The 18,094-nt window shown below is 36.6% G+C and overlaps 1 protein-coding gene across 3 annotated transcripts in view; it reads left to right on the top strand.

The window, feature by feature from the left end:
* Positions 1–18,094, top strand: part of STXBP5L (syntaxin binding protein 5L) — a 398,449-nt gene that overhangs the window by 315,418 nt on the left and 64,937 nt on the right. For all 3 annotated transcript variants that reach the window (XM_047876610.1, XM_047876607.1, XM_047876609.1), the window contains one exon: positions 1,359–1,451. In XM_047876610.1, the coding sequence (XP_047732566.1) occupies positions 1,359–1,451 (93 nt within the window). The remainder of the gene's footprint in view (positions 1–1,358; positions 1,452–18,094) is intronic.

Here is an 18,094-nt window from a genome sequence, read left to right as displayed (position 1 = left end):
TTTAAAATATTTTTTCAATAGTTACACTTACCCTCTCAGTATCTATTTTGTGATCTCAAACCTTAACCCCTTCAAAGTCTGATAAAAGTAGATTAGAACATTGATGCAAAGAGCTGAGTAAGAATGGCTGGTAATTAGGCAAGCCAGAGACCAGTAATAATTTTATAATTCTGATTTTCTACATGGATCTCAAACTCCCTTTTAGCTCAATAAACTGCAAGTAAAATAGAGCAAAGTTTAAGTCTATTAAATATTTATTTGAGGACAATGAGAACAGAATAGGAATTCAGAGCTGAAAGAATCTCAGTGAGCCAACCAGAATGCTGATGTTCTTAACTTCCAGGATACTATAGCCATTTCATATTATTTATTCATTCACCCAACTATTTAACAGGTAATTTTCAGTATGTGTAGTTATGTAAATATTATGCTATCTATCCCTGGAGAACAAACTAATGAACAAAATAACATACTCCATGCCAAATAGACCTGACAGTGTATCTGCAGAAACCAACATTAAACTAATAATTTTACCAATAGTCAGCTGTTTTTACTTAAAGCTGTGTAACCATTTTTCACTCACTAGGTAAGGCTGTGCAGTTTGTGTACTGCATAAACATACCTTCCAAGGGGATGAGCAGGAACATTCAGCCCTAGCTTCACTTACCTGGAACAGAACTGCAATCCGTCAAGGAAATAGACGCCTTTTCTTTGGACAAAGAGTTGAAAACTACCCAAGCCTTCAACTGTAGGGTTATATCTGCCCACAAGATGTGCATTTTTCTAATTTTTATTCCTTAAAGGTGTGTCTTTAAAAATTATTTGCTCAGATGAACATCTTTTTCTAGGCTAGCATCGGGTTCTAATATTCCTGCTACCTCTACAGCCATCAATCCTCATAATTCTCACTGTCCACAGTATACAATAGACTTACTATGCTATCAAGTTCAAGTTAAGGCTAGGGTGATAGAATTATTTATCATTATTAAAATATGTTTATTTAGGTTTCTTTAGTAAAGATATCTTTATCAAAATTTCATAGAGGCTAACATCACAAAAACTAACGAAGAAACAACCAGCTCTGTTCTCAAACCGGAGTTAGAACTAAGTCTTATAGCCTACAATGAATGCTTGTTCTGCATGGTTCTACATTTCTAGAAACCCAGTACATCCTCCAAAGAAGAAAGCTTCTTCCGTTCAAATAGTCCTCTGTTAGGGCAGTGCCAAAACATCCAGATAAATGCCCAAAATAGAGACCCTTCCAGATAGTTATCATGCAATTCACCCCTTAGATAAAACTTCTGGGTTCACCTGGGCTAAGAAATTATATGCCAATAGTTTTTATTCCCTTCCTTTAGGACTTGCTACCAGAACTCCTGAGGCAGCACCAGGCTTGTATAGGAATGAAATACCAGCTGTGAGACAGAGGAATCAAGCACATCACTTGCCAGGTGAAAGAGAAAATCTCTTTTGTGAACAAACAAGTTTTTCATATCTCTACAATTTTCTGGACTTCACAATTTGTCTCAAAAGCTTTATTCCTATCTGTGCTGAAAATACAGGTCCCTCATGGTGAATGAAGACAAATTTCCCTGAAGTAATAAAACCATGTACACTGACTTCATTCAATACAAAACAGGAATTGTTAGGGCTTTTGTGAAGACTTTGAAATGTTCTATAGAATTTTGATAATGTTGTTTTTCTGCTTTAAACCTGAATACTTTTATCATACCTATAAGAAAATATGAGGGGAGCAACAGAGAATTCAGGGAAACTTAAGAGCCAAAAAGTAGAGTGGTTTTGTAAAAATTCTCCTAATTCTTCATAATACAATTAAGTATTTTCTATGATCAGAAACTACTGTGATGAACCCTGAAATTCCACCAAAGAATTGCCTCAAAGGGGCAATGTTCTCTCAGAAATAGCAGAAAGGAAGGTCTTATAATCTGTTTTAAGCAGAGCCATTGAATATTTGATACTGCTCAGAGAGACCAAATCAAAATCAAACACAGGTTTTATAGCTTCCTTAAATTAGGCATTCATTACAAAATGGTTGTGACCAGATTTGCAATTTAAGAAGCATAAATTACCAATATTCTAGAATCCAAGTTAAGTCAGTAACCAAGGATCCTAAAAATAGTTGTAACCCATAATTTTCCAAACAGTAACTTACTTTTTTCTTATGTAATACAACACCCCTGTGATAGGCCTTTTTCTGAGGAGAAAACTGATGGTCAGAGTATTTAAGTAAGTAGAGCTGGAATTCTAACTTGGTTACATTTGGTTGTAAAGCCTATGCGTTTTCCTCGTTTCATTAATAAAATGAAAAAAAGAAATATGAAAATTGCAAAAAACTAATCACAACTGAAATTAAAACATAGGCAAGCAGTGACAAAATTGCTATGAAGAGAATGTTTTAACAAAGAAATTCAAAAGAACTTAAGAAATATACTTTGCATGAAACATTAGAACTATAGTTTACCATTTAAGTTCCAGGAAAAGCTAAATACAAAAATAGTTTTTAGTTTTATAGTGCGTAAAATCAACAAATTATCACATTTGAATTTATCAAGCCTTGTTTGCTAAAAATTGTAATCAATGTTGGTATAGTACTTTAAAGCAAACTAAGTATTTTCATATGTATTATCTTATTCAATCCTACAGCAACTCTGAAGAAATTATGACTAAGGAAAAATTTCATAACTTGCTCAAGATAACCCTGCTAATAATAAATGACTTAGTCTAAACCAACTCATATCTTCAGACTTCAAGTTCCTCTGATCCCAAATTATTTGTCCTCCTATTAAAAAAGTATGTTGAAGAAACTAGTTCTCTCTGGGATTTATAATTCAAGGTAGATAAGAACAGAAGTAAAGTTTCCCAATCTTTTAACTCTCATTCATACAACACTAATAACAAGTTACTGATTCATTAACACTGTCCAGGTAGAAATAGGATATATATATATATTGATATTGTAAGAAAAGTGAAGTCATGACGTTAAACATTTTTTTATGCTGAGGAAAATTTTAATAAAGATACTTCTTTGCCTGGATATGCCTTAGCAACTTCCTAAAAAGGTGAGGGCAGGGGGAGTAATATAGAGGCATGTAGGCCTTTCAGTGCTCTACCATGGATGGTGACTCCAAAATTGCGCATATGTGTTTGAACTGTACCTATATACATAGCAGGTATTTTTGTTTTATCTTAGTTTCTGGCTTAGGGAAGATACAGACAAATGAAATTTGTTACTTTGTTCCAACTAGTCAGTGAATGAATCAATACACAGATAAATTTTATAAACATTTCAATCTAAACAACTTTTAATTTATCGTTAGATTTATTTATTTTGCAGAAGACATCTAGGCCACACAAGTGGTATCTTCTGTATCATACATATATCATACATATTATGTTGCTTACTGGAAAGGGCAAAGCTTTGGAGTCAGAGAAATTTGAACTTACCTGTCATTTCCTACCATGATATCTTTAGCCAAGTTATCAAATAGAAATCTTTCATTGGAAATCAAAAAGTCAATCCAGTTGTTTCTAACCAAGAAACAACTAATCAGAATCTTTCAATTAGAAATTTCTAGCCTATCTCTGTATTTTATTTCCCATTAAAGTAGTAAGCCACATTCAGACTGACTCAGGGTTTGTTTTGTTCCAAAAATTTTGATTCAGCTGTGGAATTAAGGACCTGAGGTTCTTTTTTTTTTTTTTTTTTTTTTTTTTAATGTTTATTTTTGAGAGAGAGACAGAGACAGAGTGTAAGCGGGCAAGGGGTGTAGAGAGAGGGAGACACAGACTCTGAAGCAGGCTTCAGGCTCCAAGCTGTCAACACAGAGCCTGACACAGACCGTGAGATCATGACCTGAGCCAAGTTGGATGCTTAACAAACTGCGCCACTCAGGCACCCCAAGAGGTTCTTTTTTTTATGTGTTATTTTTTCAAGTGTTTACTTAAATTCCATTTAGTTAATATATAGTATAATATTAGTTTCAGGTGTACAATATAGTGATTCAGCACTCCCATGCCACACTCATGCTCATCACCAGTGTATTTCTTAATCCCTATCACCTATTTTACCCATCCCCCTGCCCACCTTTCCTCTGGTAACCATCAGTTTGCTCTCTATAGTTAAGAATTTGTTCTGAGAGTTGAGGCCAATACAACATATCTCTGATGAGCCAGGCTGCTCTTTCCATTGACTTTGACTTGAATTAGGAGTTAGGAAAAAAGCACGTGAATATAACAAGTGATTGAAGGATTTGATACATTAATGATGCATGAAGCCCCCTAGTTAAAATAGTATTGTAGTGCCTGAAGTTCTGCTCTTATTTAGGCCTGAACATACTACCTCATTCTGGCATAAGCTACGGTAAGCTATCAGACTACTCCACCTATTATTGTAAGTGAGCCTGGAGGCAGAAATTCTAGAATAGAGATAAATAGTCTTGCAAAAGTTTATAATCTGGTGCTGTTTTAGGCCATCACCTGAACTTTAGGGCTGAATTTATATATATTACTATGTATTTTGCCATCAGTCAATTATTTCATTCATTTGCATCATCTTTGGTCTCTTATGCCATCCTACCTGATATTTTCTAGATAAGTCAGAGGTGATAGATGTGATTAGGTGAGTGAATAACCCTTTCTGTGGGGATAATTTTCTATGAATTTTTTAAATTCAGTTTTATTGAGATACAATTTATATAGGATAAAATTCACTTTTTTAGTGTACATTCATGAATTTTCTGGGTTTTTTTTTCAAAAGTGTATGCCATAACATGTTAAAGGGACAAGAGTTTCCTGACAATTTGCCCAGAACCTAAAAGAATTAAGATAATAAGAAATCAAACTGTTTTAAGTCTAACACTTGGTGCAGCAATAGTCCCTGCCCTGCAGGTGGATTACCTATGTCACTGTTTGCTGTGTTACTGTCAGTGAGCCAAGATAAGCAGTTTTTCAAAGTGTGAAGGATTAAAAATAGTACTCTAGAAGAGAATGCACAACATGATTTAAAGAGATTTTCATGGAAAATAAGCCCATTATGAATTAAGTGTATGGCATTACTATTGAAAAGAGCAGTGGACTCTTAGGAAGTACTACTGTGCAGAGCAAACAAATAATAGTGCTATATACAATTGGAGACTATCCCAATGTGCAATGTTTAATCCTAGGTACCAGATTTTAAATACAACACATTGCCCAGACAAGTCATTTCTGATATAGAATACCACAGAGAAACAATATTTTCTTGTCAACTAATAATGAAATTAATAGCTAACACTGGATTCTTATTAGATACCACACCATGCTAAATGCATTACACATATTCACTTAATTAATGCTGATAGAGATCCCTATGAAGTAGGGACTATTATTATTTCCATTTTACAGAGAAAGGGAAACATACTCTTCCTGAGATTAAGTAACTACTACCCCAGCGTCACTCACTCACCTGGCAAATGGTTGAGTCCATATCACCTGGCAAATGATATGAATCCAGGTCACTTGTGTTCTGGATCACTGGACTTCGCTTCATCTAAAAAACAGGAAACCTGCATAGGAGAAAAGCAAAAAGTCTTTATGGAACTTTACAGAGGGGAAAAAAGACCAATTAAAATTTAGAAAATGTAAGATCGAAAATAGAGATGACAAAATTTTTGTTTTTTTTTACTTAACTCAATGGAACCAAAAGCACCTGTTAACTTGAAAATGAATATAATAATCAATTTTTAAAGATCATAAAAGTGTTATGAATATCTATGTATCTATCTGTAACTGTATATACATCTAATTTAACAACTAGGACAAATGGTGTCTCATATGAAAAATCTAGGGTGCATCTCAGGAAATACTTCTTGTGGAAGGTTCCTGAATGAAAGTCCCATAGGTTAATGTTCATAAAACCATAAAATGTTATTTCTCAAAATGTGATCTACCAACCTCTTTGCATCAGTATCACCATCTTAAAATAAAAATTCCTGCCTATCTGTTCGGAGTACCTGGAGATGGCCCCTAAGTCTCTGCAGAGGCTTTAAGATCTGACATATGAGAGCAAGAATCATTTATTCTTTATTGCTCTAGAGGCCGGAACTGGGACAATTACAAATGGTAAAGGAAAATAGTTTGAGCTCACATAGAAGGAAATTTTGTAGCAATATAGCAACCCCAAATTGGATTTCTTTTTCTACCTTTAAAGGTTTCAATCAGAACTATTCAAATAGATAGGATATCAAGAATGTTGTAGGAGAAATACTTTCATTGAATAGGATATTTGACTAGATGACCTCTAAGATTCCTGGGAGCCAAGATTCTCTTTCTCTCTTTTTTGTGTAATGTGCTAAGCCAGTGAGTCGTGAGAAGTTTCTATTTACCGTTTTCTCTGCTGTGCATATGCTTTAGCTTAGAGAACAGTAAAAATGTACCAATTCAGAGAGGCACATTCCCAGGGGAACATTGCAAAGGTTTTTATCCTGTACATTTGCAAGACTAAAGGCCTGTTACTACCTCTTGCCTTATTCATCTTCCAACCCAAATTCCTCAAATGTTCATGTGTGACATATTTCTCTAACACTTGAACATACTTTCTCTCTCTGCTTAGCCCTCTTCAGCGTAATTCTTCACCACCTACCTTCTGACTTTATTGGCTTTTTTTCAACATTCATTCAGCAAACACTTATTGTACACCTACTCTATGTCAGTAATTTATTAGGTATTGGGAATACAACCTCCCACCTTTGGAGAACTCAGTTTCAGGATGTTAATGGATAGTAGCATTAAAAAAAATCAAGTGTAAAAAATGTGTTAAGTGTTATAAAGGAATGTGCACAAGATGCTATGAAAGTAAAGATAATGGCACCAGATGAAACCTTAAATTTGAGGCTGCATTCAAAAAGGAGGTGATTTCTGAGCTGTCTTGGAGGACAAGTAAGAATTTACTAGTTGTCTGGACACTAAGAGCCTGGACACTAAAGAGCCCCTCCCCCCACAAAAAAAGTTTATTTGGGCAAGTGAAGAGAATCATTCTGTGCATGAACAATTATTAACATTGGTATTAAACTTCCCTAATTAATCCCACCAAATCATTCTCTTTCACTCCTTCAGTTATACTATTGAAATTGGGGTTTGTGAGGGGACTCCAGTTTTCAGGCTTTCTACAGGAAACCAAAAAGACCGGTAATAAAATGGAGGGGGGAATCTAAAAACATGGAGGAGATTTGGAAGACAGACTAAGTTAGATACTAGAATATACAATTCACAATATACAAGTGAATTTTCCATCAAAAAGAAGAGTGGAAAGTGGGAAGGCATGTGACATTGTGGTCATTGTCCTCCTGTATGCATCTGGGCTTATGACCAATAAGCAGGGACTGTTCGACTTTTTGAAAACATCACTGTAATTCATTTAAAGTAATTAATACTATATAGATATGTTGAAATACCCTATTTAAAAATAAAATAGAAACAATTGACATAAATTATGAAACCAATCCTTACATTAGTTATTAAAAAATTAAATGAAAGATTAGTGAACACACCCCACTCCTTCACTTCATCTGAATTAGGAATTTACAAAATATATTTGCAATCTCTTCTGAAGCATATTACATATACTTAGTTTGCCATATTTTGATATAAATAAATTTTTGCTTGTGCTAATTCTAAACCCAAATTACTAAAATTTGATTTACTGATTGCCCCTTAATCTCTTTATTTTTTATTTTTTGGAAAGAGAGTGAGAGAACACATGCATGCAAGTGGGGGAGAAGGCAGAGGAAAAGAGAACCCCAAGCAGGCTCCTTGCTCAGCCCAGAGCCGGGCTGGATTCCATGACCCTGAAATCATCACCTGAGCAGAAATCAAGAGTGGGTTCCTAATGGACTGAGGCCTCCAGGAGTCCCTGCCCCTTAATCTTAATAGAATTATTTTTAATGTTTTATCATAGCAACAATTGCCAGCTGCTATTATTTTTATTAAAATGATAATACTTAGATTTCCTTTTACAAGTAGTTCAACATGGCATCTAATAATAAGCAAACCACAGCCCACAGGCCAAATCCAGCTTGCCACCTATTTTGTTATGACTTGTGAAATAAGAATGGGGTTTTAATTTTTGTTAAATTTTTTTTTTAATATTTATTTTTGACAGAGAGACAGCATGAGCGGGGGAGGGGTAGAGAGAGGGAGACATAAAATCCGAAGCAGGCCCCAGGCTCTGAGCTGTCAGCACAGAGCCGGACGCGGGGCTCAAACCCACAGACCAGGAGATCATGACCTGAGCTGAAGTCAGACACTCAACCGACTGAGCCACCCGGGCACCCAAGAATGGGGTTTTAATTTTTAAATGATTGTTTGAAAAAAAATCAAGAGATAAGTAATATTTCAGGACACATAAAAATATATTTAAGTTTGTGTTATATTTAGATTTTCTAAAACCGATTAAAAAATGTATTCCAATCATATTCCATCAGAAACACTAAAGATCGTATTCAGAATGTTATTTATTTGACGGATAAGATTAAGTTACAAGTTGAGGGAGTTGCGGCAAGATGGTGGCTTAGGAGGACGCTGGGCTCACCGCACGTCCTGCTGATCACTTAGATTCCATCTACATCTGCCTAAATAACCCAGAAAACCGCCAGAGGATTAGCAGAACTGAGTCGCCGGAGCCAAACACAGACGAGAGGCCCACGGAAGAGGGTAGGAAGGGCGGCGAGGCGGTGCGCGCTCCACGGACTGGCGGGAGGGAGCCGGGGCGGAGGGGCGGCTCGCCGGCCAAGCAGAGCCCCAGAGTCTGGCTTGCAAAAGCGGAGGGGCCGGGCGGACTGTGTTCCGACAGCAAGCGCGACTTAGCGTCTGGGAGGTCATAAGTTAACAGCTCTGCTCGGAAAGCGGGAAGGCTGGAGGACAAAGGGAGGGAGAGCTGCTGAGCCCCCTGACAACAGAGCTCAGTTTGGTGGGGAACAAAGGCGCTCGCCAGCGCCATCTCCCCCGCCCATCCCCCAGCCGAAATCCCAAAGGGAACTGGTTCCTGCCAGGGAACTTGCTCGCTCCACGCAAACACCCAACTCTGGGCTTCTGCGGAGCCAAACCTCCGGCAGCGGATCTGACTCCCTCCCGCTGCCACAGGGCCCCTCCTGAAGTGGATCACCTAAGGAGAAGCAATCTAAGCCTGCCCCTCCTGCCCCCGAGCACCTTGCCTACCCACCCCAGCTAATACGCCAGATCCCCAGCATCACAAGCCTGGCAGGGTGCAAGTAGCCCAGACGAGCCACACCACCCCACAGTGAATCCCGCCCCTAGGAGAGGGGAAGAGAAGGCACACACCAGTCTGACTGTGGCCCCAGCAGTGGGCTGGGGGCAGACATCAGGTCTGACTGCGGCCCCGCCCACCAAACGCAGTTATACACCACAGCACAGGGGAAGTGCCCTGCAGGTCCTCACCACGCCAGGGACTGTCCAAAATGACCAAGCGGAAGAATTCCCCTCAGAAGAATCTCCAGGAAATAACAACAGCTAATGAGCTGATCAAAAAGGACTTAAATAACATAACAGAAAGTGAATTTAGAATAATAGTCATAAAATTAATCGCTGGGCTTGAAAACAGTATACAGGACAGCAGAGAATCTCTTGCTACAGAGATCAAGGGACTAACGAACAGTCACGAGGAGCTGAAAAACGCTTTAAACGAAATGCATAACAAAATGGAAACCACCACAGCTCGGCTTGAAGAGGCAGAGGAGAGAATAGGTGAACTAGAAGATAAAGTTATGGAAAAAGAGGAAGCTGAGAAAAAGAGAGATAAAAAAATCCAGGAGTATGAGGGGAAAATTAGAGAATTAAGTGATACACTAAAAAGAAATAATATACGCATAATTGGTATCCCAGAGGAGGAAGAGAGAGGGAAAGGTGCTGAAGGGGTACTTGAAGAAATAATAGCTGAGAACTTCCCTGAACTGGGGAAGGAAAAAGGCATTGAAATCCAAGAGGCACAGAGAACTCCCTTCAGACGTAACTTGAATCGATCTTCTGCACGACATATCATAGTGAAACTGGCAAAATACAAGGATAAAGAGAAAATTCTGAAAGCAGCAAGGGGTAAACGTGCCCTCACATATAAAGGGAGACCTATAAGACTCGTGACTGATCTCTCTTTTGAAACTTGGCAGGCCAGAAAGAATTGGCACGAGATTTTCAGGGTGCTAGACAGAAAAAATATGCAGCCAAGAATCCTTTATCCAGCAAGTCTGTCATTTAGAATAGAAGGAGAGATAAAGGTCTTCCCAAACAAACAAAAACTGAAGGAATTTGTCACCACTAAACCAGCCCTACAAGAGATCCTAAGGGGGACCCTGTGAGACAAAGTCCCAGAGACATCACTATAAGCATAAAACATACAGACATCACAATGACTCTAAACCCGTATCTTTCTATAATAACACTGAATGTAAATGGATTAAATGCGCCAACCAAAAGACATAGGGTATCAGAATGGATAAAAAAAACAAGACCCATCTATTTGCTGTCTACAAGAGACTCATTTTAGACCTGAGGACACCTTTAGATTGAGAGTGAGGGGATGGAGAACTATTTATCATGCGACTGGAAGCCAAAAGAAAGCTGGAGTAGCCATACTTATATCAGACAAACTAGACTTTAAATTAAAGGCTGTAACAAGAGACGAAGAAGGACATTATATAATAGTTACAGGGTCTATCCATCAGGAAGAGCTAACAATTATAAATGTCTATGCGCCGAATACCGGAGCCCCCAAATATATAAAACAATTACTCATAAACATAAGCAACCTTATTGATAAGAATGTGGTAATTGCAGGGGACTTTAATACACCACTTACAGAAATGGATAGATCATCTAGACACACGGTCAATAAAGAAACAAGGGCCCTGAATGAGACATTGGATCAGATGGACTTGACAGATATATTTAGAACTCTGCATCCCAAAGCAACAGAATATACTTTCTTCTCGAGTGCACATGGAACATTCTCCAAGATAGATCATATACTGGGTCACAAAACAGCCCTTCATAAGTTTACAAGAATTGAAATTATACCATGCTTACTTTCAGACCACAATGCTATGAAGCTTGAAATCAACCACAGAAAAAAGTCTGGAAAACCTCCAAAAGCATGGAGGTTAAAGAACACCCTACTAACGAATGAGTGGGTCAACCAGGCAATTAGAGAAGAAATTAAAAAATATATGGAAACAAATGAAAATGAAAATACAACAATCCAAACGCTTTGGGACGCAGCAAAGGCAGTCCTGAGAGGAAAATACATTGCAATCCAGGCCTATCTCAAGAAACAAGAAAAATCCCAAATACAAAATCTAACAGCACACCTAAAGGAACTAGAAGCAGAACAGCAAAGGCAGCCTAAGCCCAGCAGAAGAAGAGAAATAATAAAGATCAGGGCAGAAATAAACAATATAGAAACTAAAAAAACTGTAGAGCAGATCAACGAAACCAAGAGTTGGTTTTTTGAAAAAATAAACAAAATTGACAAACCTCTAGCCAGGCTTCTCCAAAAGAAAAGGGAGATGACCCAAATAGATAAAATCATGAATGAAAATGGAATTATTACAACCAATCCCTCAGAGATACAAACAATTATCAGGGAATACTATGAAAAATTATATGCCAACAAATTGGACAACCTGGAAGAAATGGACAAATTCCTGAACACCCACACTCTTCCAAAACTCAATCAGGAGGAAATAGAAAGCTTGAACAGACCCATAACCAGCGAAGAAATTGAATCGGTTATCAAAAATCTCCCAACAAATAAGAGTCCAGGACCAGATGGCTTCCCAGGGGAGTTCTACCAGACGTTTAAAGCAGAGATAATACCTATCCTTCTCAAGCTATTACAAGAAATGGAAAGGGAAGGAAAACTTCCAGACTCATTCTATGAAGCCAGTATTACTTTGATTCCTAAACCAGACAGAGACCCAGTAAAAAAAGAGAACTACAGGCCAGTATCCCTGATGAATATGGATGCAAAAATTCTCAATAAGGTACTAGCAAATCGAATTCAACGGCATATAAAAAGAATTATTCACCATGATCAAGTGGGATTCATTCCTGGGATGCAGGGCTGGTTCTACATTCGCAAATCAATCAACGTGATACATCACATTAACAAAAAAAAAGAGAAGAACCATATGATCCTGTCAATCGATGCAGAAAAGGCCTTCGACAAAATCCAGCACCCTTTCTTAATAAAAACCCTTGAGAAAGTCGGGATAGAAGGAACATACTTAAAGATCATAAAAGCCATTTATGAAAAGCCCACAGCTAACATCATCCTCAACGGGGAAAAACTGAGAGCTTTTTCCCTGAGATCAGGAGCACGACAAGGATGCCCACTCTCACCGCTGCTGTTTAACATAGTGCTGGAAGTTCTAGCATCAGCAATCAGACAACAAAAGGAAATCAAAGGCATCAAAATTGGCAAAGATGAAGTCAAGCTTTCGCTTTTTGCAGATGACATGATATTATACATGGAAAATCCGATAGACTCCACCAAAAGTCTGCTAGAACTGATACAGGAATTCAGCAAAGTTGCAGGATACAAAATCAATGTACAGAAATCAGTTGCATTCTTATACACTAACAAGGAAGCAACAGAAAGACAAATAAAGAAACTGATCCCATTCACAATTGCACCAAGAAGCATAAAATACCTAGGAATAAATCTAACCAAAGATGTAAAGGATCTGTATGCTGAAAATTATAGAAAGCTTATGAAGGAAATTGAAGAAGATTTAAAGAAATGGAAAGACATTCCCTGCTCATGGATTGGAAAAATAAATATTGTCAAAATGTCAATACTACCCAAAGCTATCTACACATTCAATGCAATCCCAATCAAAATTGCACCAGCATTCTTCTGGAAACTAGAACAAGCAATCCTAAAATTCATATGGAACCACAAAAAGCCCCGAATAGCCAAAGGAATTTTGAAGAAGAAGACCAAAGCAGGAGACATCACAATCCCAGACTTTAGCCTCTACTACAAAGCTGTCATCATCAAGACAGCATGGTATTGGCACCAAAACAGACACATAGACCAATGGAATAGAATAGAAACCCCAGAACTAGACCCACAAACGTATGGCCAACTCATCTTTGACAAAGCAGGAAAGAACATCCAATGGAAAAAAGACAGCCTCTTTAACAAATGGTGCTGGGAGAACTGGACAGCAACATGCAGAAGGTTGAAACTAGACCACTTTCTCACACCATTCACAAAAATAAACTCAAAATGGATAAAGGACCTGAATGTGAGACAGGAAACCATCAAAACCTTAGAGGAGAAAGCAGGAAAAGACCTCTCTGACCTCAGCCGTAGCAATCTCTTACTCGACACATCCCCAAAGGCAAGGGAATTAAAAGCAAAAGTGAATTACTGGGACCTTATGAAGATAAAAAGCTTCTGCACAGCAAAGGAACAACCAACAAAACTAAGAGGCAACCAACAGAATGGGAAAAGATATTCGCAAATGACATATCGGACAAAGGGCTAGTATCCAAAATCTATAAAGAGCTCACCAAACTCCACACCCGAAAAACAAATAACCCAGTGAAGAAATGGGCAGAAAACATGAATAGACACTTCTCTAAAGAAGACATCCGGATGGCCAACAGGCACATGAAAAGATGTTCAGCGTCGCTCCTTATCAGGGAAATACAAATCAAAACCACACTCAGGTATCACCTCACGCCAGTCAGAGTGGCCAAAATGAACAAATCAGGAGACTCTAGATGCTGGAGAGGATGTGGAGAAACGGGAACCCTCTTGCACTGTTGGTGGGAATGCAAATTGGTGCAGCCGCTCTGGAAAGCAGTGTGGAGGTTCCTCAGAAAATTAAAAATAGACCTACCCTATGACCCAGCAATAGCACTGCTAGGAATTTATCCAAGGGATACAGGAGCACTGATGCATAGGGCCACTTGTACCCCAATGTTCATAGCAGCACTCTCAACAATAGCCAAATTATGGAAAGAGCCTAAATGTCCATCAACTGATGAATGGATAAAGAAATTGTGGTTTATATACACAATGGAATATTACGTGGCAATGAGAAAAAATGAAATATGGCCTTTTGTAACAACGTGGATGGAACTGGAGAGTGTGATGCTAAGTGAAATAAGCCATACAGAGAAAGACAGATACCATATGGTTTCACTCTTATGTGGATCCTGAGAAACTTCACAGGAACCCATGGGGGAGGGGAAGGAAAAAAAAAAAAAAAGAGGTTAGAATGGGAGAGAGCCAAAGCATAAGAGACTTAAAAACTGAGAACAAACTGAGGGTTGATGGGGGGTGGGAGGGAGGAGAGGGTGGGTGATGGGTATTGAGGAGGGCACCTTTTGGGATGAGCACTGGGTGTTGTATGGAAACCAATTTGTCAATAAATTTCATAAAAAAAAAATAAAATAAAAATAAAATGTTAAATTAAAAAAAAAATAAGTTACAAGTTGAAAAAGGGATTTTTTTTTTCAAACTTATAGGTGGCAAAATTCAGAAATTTGTGAGCCAGGTTTTCTGATTTTAAATGGAGTATTCTTTCTACTTCATCATCCTGCATCTTTATTGTAAAATAACTTTCTGGAGCACCTGGGTGGCTCAGTCCATTGAGCATCAGACTGTTGGTTTTGGCTCAGGTCGTGATCTCACCATTTGTGGGTTAGAGCCCCATGTCAGACTCTGCATTGGCAGTGTAGAGCCTGCTTGGGATTCTCTCTCATTCCCTCTCTGTCTCTGCCCCTCCCCCGTTTGTGCATGCACTCCCTCTCAAAATGAATAAACTTTAAAAATAAATTAAAAATAAAATAGCTTTCCTATTTGTAAAGAAAAATCACTTAGAGGGTATAATTGATGACATCAACTAGACTCTTAAAGTCTTAAGTGACAGAAAAGATGTGTAACATGATTTCTTTTATGCATTCTTTTTATAATAACATGCATTCTAGTTAAATATTTTGAGATACCCAGTGTAAAATTTTTATTAGCCGACAAATAATGAGGAAATTTTTTAAATAAATTATAGGTGTTTTCTTGGTTTATTCAAACATTTTCTGATAGCTTGTTTATAATATAATTCATTTTCAAATATTTTTTTATTTTCAAAATTTTCTTATCTATTGAATTTAACATTGTACTAGTCAATATTGAAGTCATTTCATCTGCCACTTCCATGGCAAAATTTCCTTGACCATATCATATATACATCTATAAAATAGAATTTTCTATTTCAAAAAAATGTTGACAGGTTTTACCATCTGTTTTTACTCTTATCAGTTATTTATGATAGGAGCTCATACATTTGTTGCCATATTTCTTTACCTATTAGATTTATCCAATATGGATTTTTGGTCCTTCCCAAATTAAACAAAAAATCACTTCTAATGCCACATATGAAAAAAAACTATGCAAAGATATACTGAATTATCTACTATAAGAACAATTGCTTTTGTCATGTTTCTGTTTGCATATTAAACAATTACTACTGAATGACAACAAACTAACATCAAACAATATTTCTGCTTCTATACATGCTCACTAAATATAACGCTCATTAGGATTTAATAATTATATATAAGACATACTGTTCCCCCACACTCCTCTTTAATATAATTAACATCTGCCTTTTTCCTTTTTCTGTTGTTTCAGTTAAAGGATCAAGAAAGTTAAGTCTGCCAACAGATCTTAAGGCTGATCTTGGTATGGTATGCCAACAATTTTAAGCTTTCTTATATTCATTTGGCTGAACATTTTTACCAACCGGTCCATGAATAACAAGTTTCCTAGATGGCAGTGTTTGATGAATTTCCAAAAAGGCTTTCTCAAAAATCACCAAACAGTTCTGTTGGCAGCATTCAACATTCTGTTTGTTAACAATCATTTTACAAAATTGTGTTTTATAAATCATCACACACCTAGATATATAATGTTTCATTTATTTTTAGCATGAAAATATTTTTGAACAACGAATAATCATGCATATGATCCCTACCCTTTGTGAAAGTAATCATGTAAATGAGTATCATTCTTTCCTGGAATTATTTTCCCTATTCTGTACATTAATATTATTTAGAATTAATGCTATTTAATAACAACAAAAAATGTCTGGTACATTAAAAAAATGGAGCCCTGGCTTTTTTTAATTATTATTATTTTAGAAAAGTTACAGAAAATTTGATTCACTTTTAGCTTATTTTTTTGTGGTGGTCACAGCCTTTTACATGATTCAAACTGAAATAAATAAGGCTTTTATTAAATAGGCCTTCAGAACTTTTATCTACTTGTTCTGGCATAGGTTTTTGTTTTTTTTTTAATTTCATTACCTTTATTTTTATCTCCTTTATTCTAACTTAAAGCCATACCATTAAGTCCTACTAATGTCATGGGTAAAATAACAAAATACAATAATTAGCCTCTGCATTATTTTTTAGAGTTTACAAAGCTGCTTCACATACATTATTTTATTTGATTCTCTAGAGCATATTCACATAGCTCACCTCATTGTATCTAAATTAAATAACTGTTAGACAACAAATAGCTTATTACATTTAAAATCTAGTTACATATAATCTTGTATGAATTCGATTAACTCATGTTTTTTAAACGCAAGGCACTAACCTATTAGGTATTACTAATAGTTCAATATTAACGAAATTGTTGTGAATTGGTATTATACCATTGTAATTGACATCAGAAGAAGAATTAACATTATAGTTCCATTTATTGACTTCCTACAGTGTCAGATACTATAGGATTTGGACATATTACCCAAGATAGTGTAGTTGATATTGTTCCCACTTTACAAATGGAGTAAGGTGATTCCCAGCCCACTTCTATATTTATTGGTAAAAGCAAAGAAAGCTCTTGGTTATAATTCTCATCTGGAGATCATTTAGCATAGTTGCTATTAATATAATAAACAATTTCTACAAATGTTAGTCTCTCAAAATCTCCAGTTATCTCCCTCCCAATAGCTTCATTCTCACTATTCTCTCACATACTTTAAGCAAAGGTGAATTATGGAAACTCATAAAATTGTCAAGTGCTTTTCAGTTTACTAAAAGATTTTTTACATTTAAAAGGATTCACAATAAAACTTCATTAAATTTCTACTTCTAATTTCTACTTCTAAGTATACTGTCAATATAATTTCATTTAAAAAATGAAATTTCCAGGAAAAAAAATCATAAGGCTTCTGAACAAGGAAAAATGTAAATTCTTCCACATAAAACCTTGGCTTTAAAATATACCTGGGTTGGTTGTAACATACTTTAGGAAGAGTATTTTCCAGTAGTATGTAATCCATTACTGAAGGAGGAACATGTTTAAGAAGCTATTGTAGTAGGCCAAATGAGAGCCTAAAGTAGAGTAACAACAACAACAATAACAACAACAACAAAAATGGAGAAGCAGTCACCATGGGAAACTTTACAACTGATGAGATTATAAACAGTGGGTAGAACAAGGTTGGTAATGCATAGGACATAGAAGTAATCAAGAATGACTACAAAATGTTGAGAATAGCTTTCATGGAGAATGCCTGGTTTGAGAGGAAAGGAGAATGAGTTAGAGTGCTACAGGGACATCCATTTTAACCATTCAGTGAGCAGTTAGAAACTAATAACATTTATCTATATCAAGGTATTAGTGATGGTGTGTATGAGCTATTTAGTGAAGACAAAGGTAAAAACAATGCATTGGAGAGCTGTAGATACTAGTGTAACTTCTTTGTTATAATAATCCTTAACTAAAGAACAGTATAACAGTAACAGTAAAATAATAATAAGAGCAGTAAAAACCTCATACATTGTATATTTATGCAGTTAGAACCCTTAAGTAGTTAGCATTTTATGACATATCTGCCAGATTCATGGCTAATTGCTTTATACCTAACATTTTTACATTTAATGAAAAGCTATCTTGTTTCTCATTTTTAACCAAAAATAGACCTTTCTCTTTCCTGACAATATTTTGAATTAAAAACCTAAAAATGGGGTGCCTGGGTGGCTCAGTCAGTTAAGCATCAGACTC

Source organism: Prionailurus viverrinus, chromosome C2, assembly GCF_022837055.1.
Source record: "Prionailurus viverrinus isolate Anna chromosome C2, UM_Priviv_1.0, whole genome shotgun sequence".
NCBI classification, from domain to species: Eukaryota; Metazoa; Chordata; class Mammalia; order Carnivora; family Felidae; genus Prionailurus; species Prionailurus viverrinus.
The sequence above is the reverse complement of the archived record's forward strand: the minus strand, read 5'-3'. Positions and strand labels throughout refer to the sequence as shown.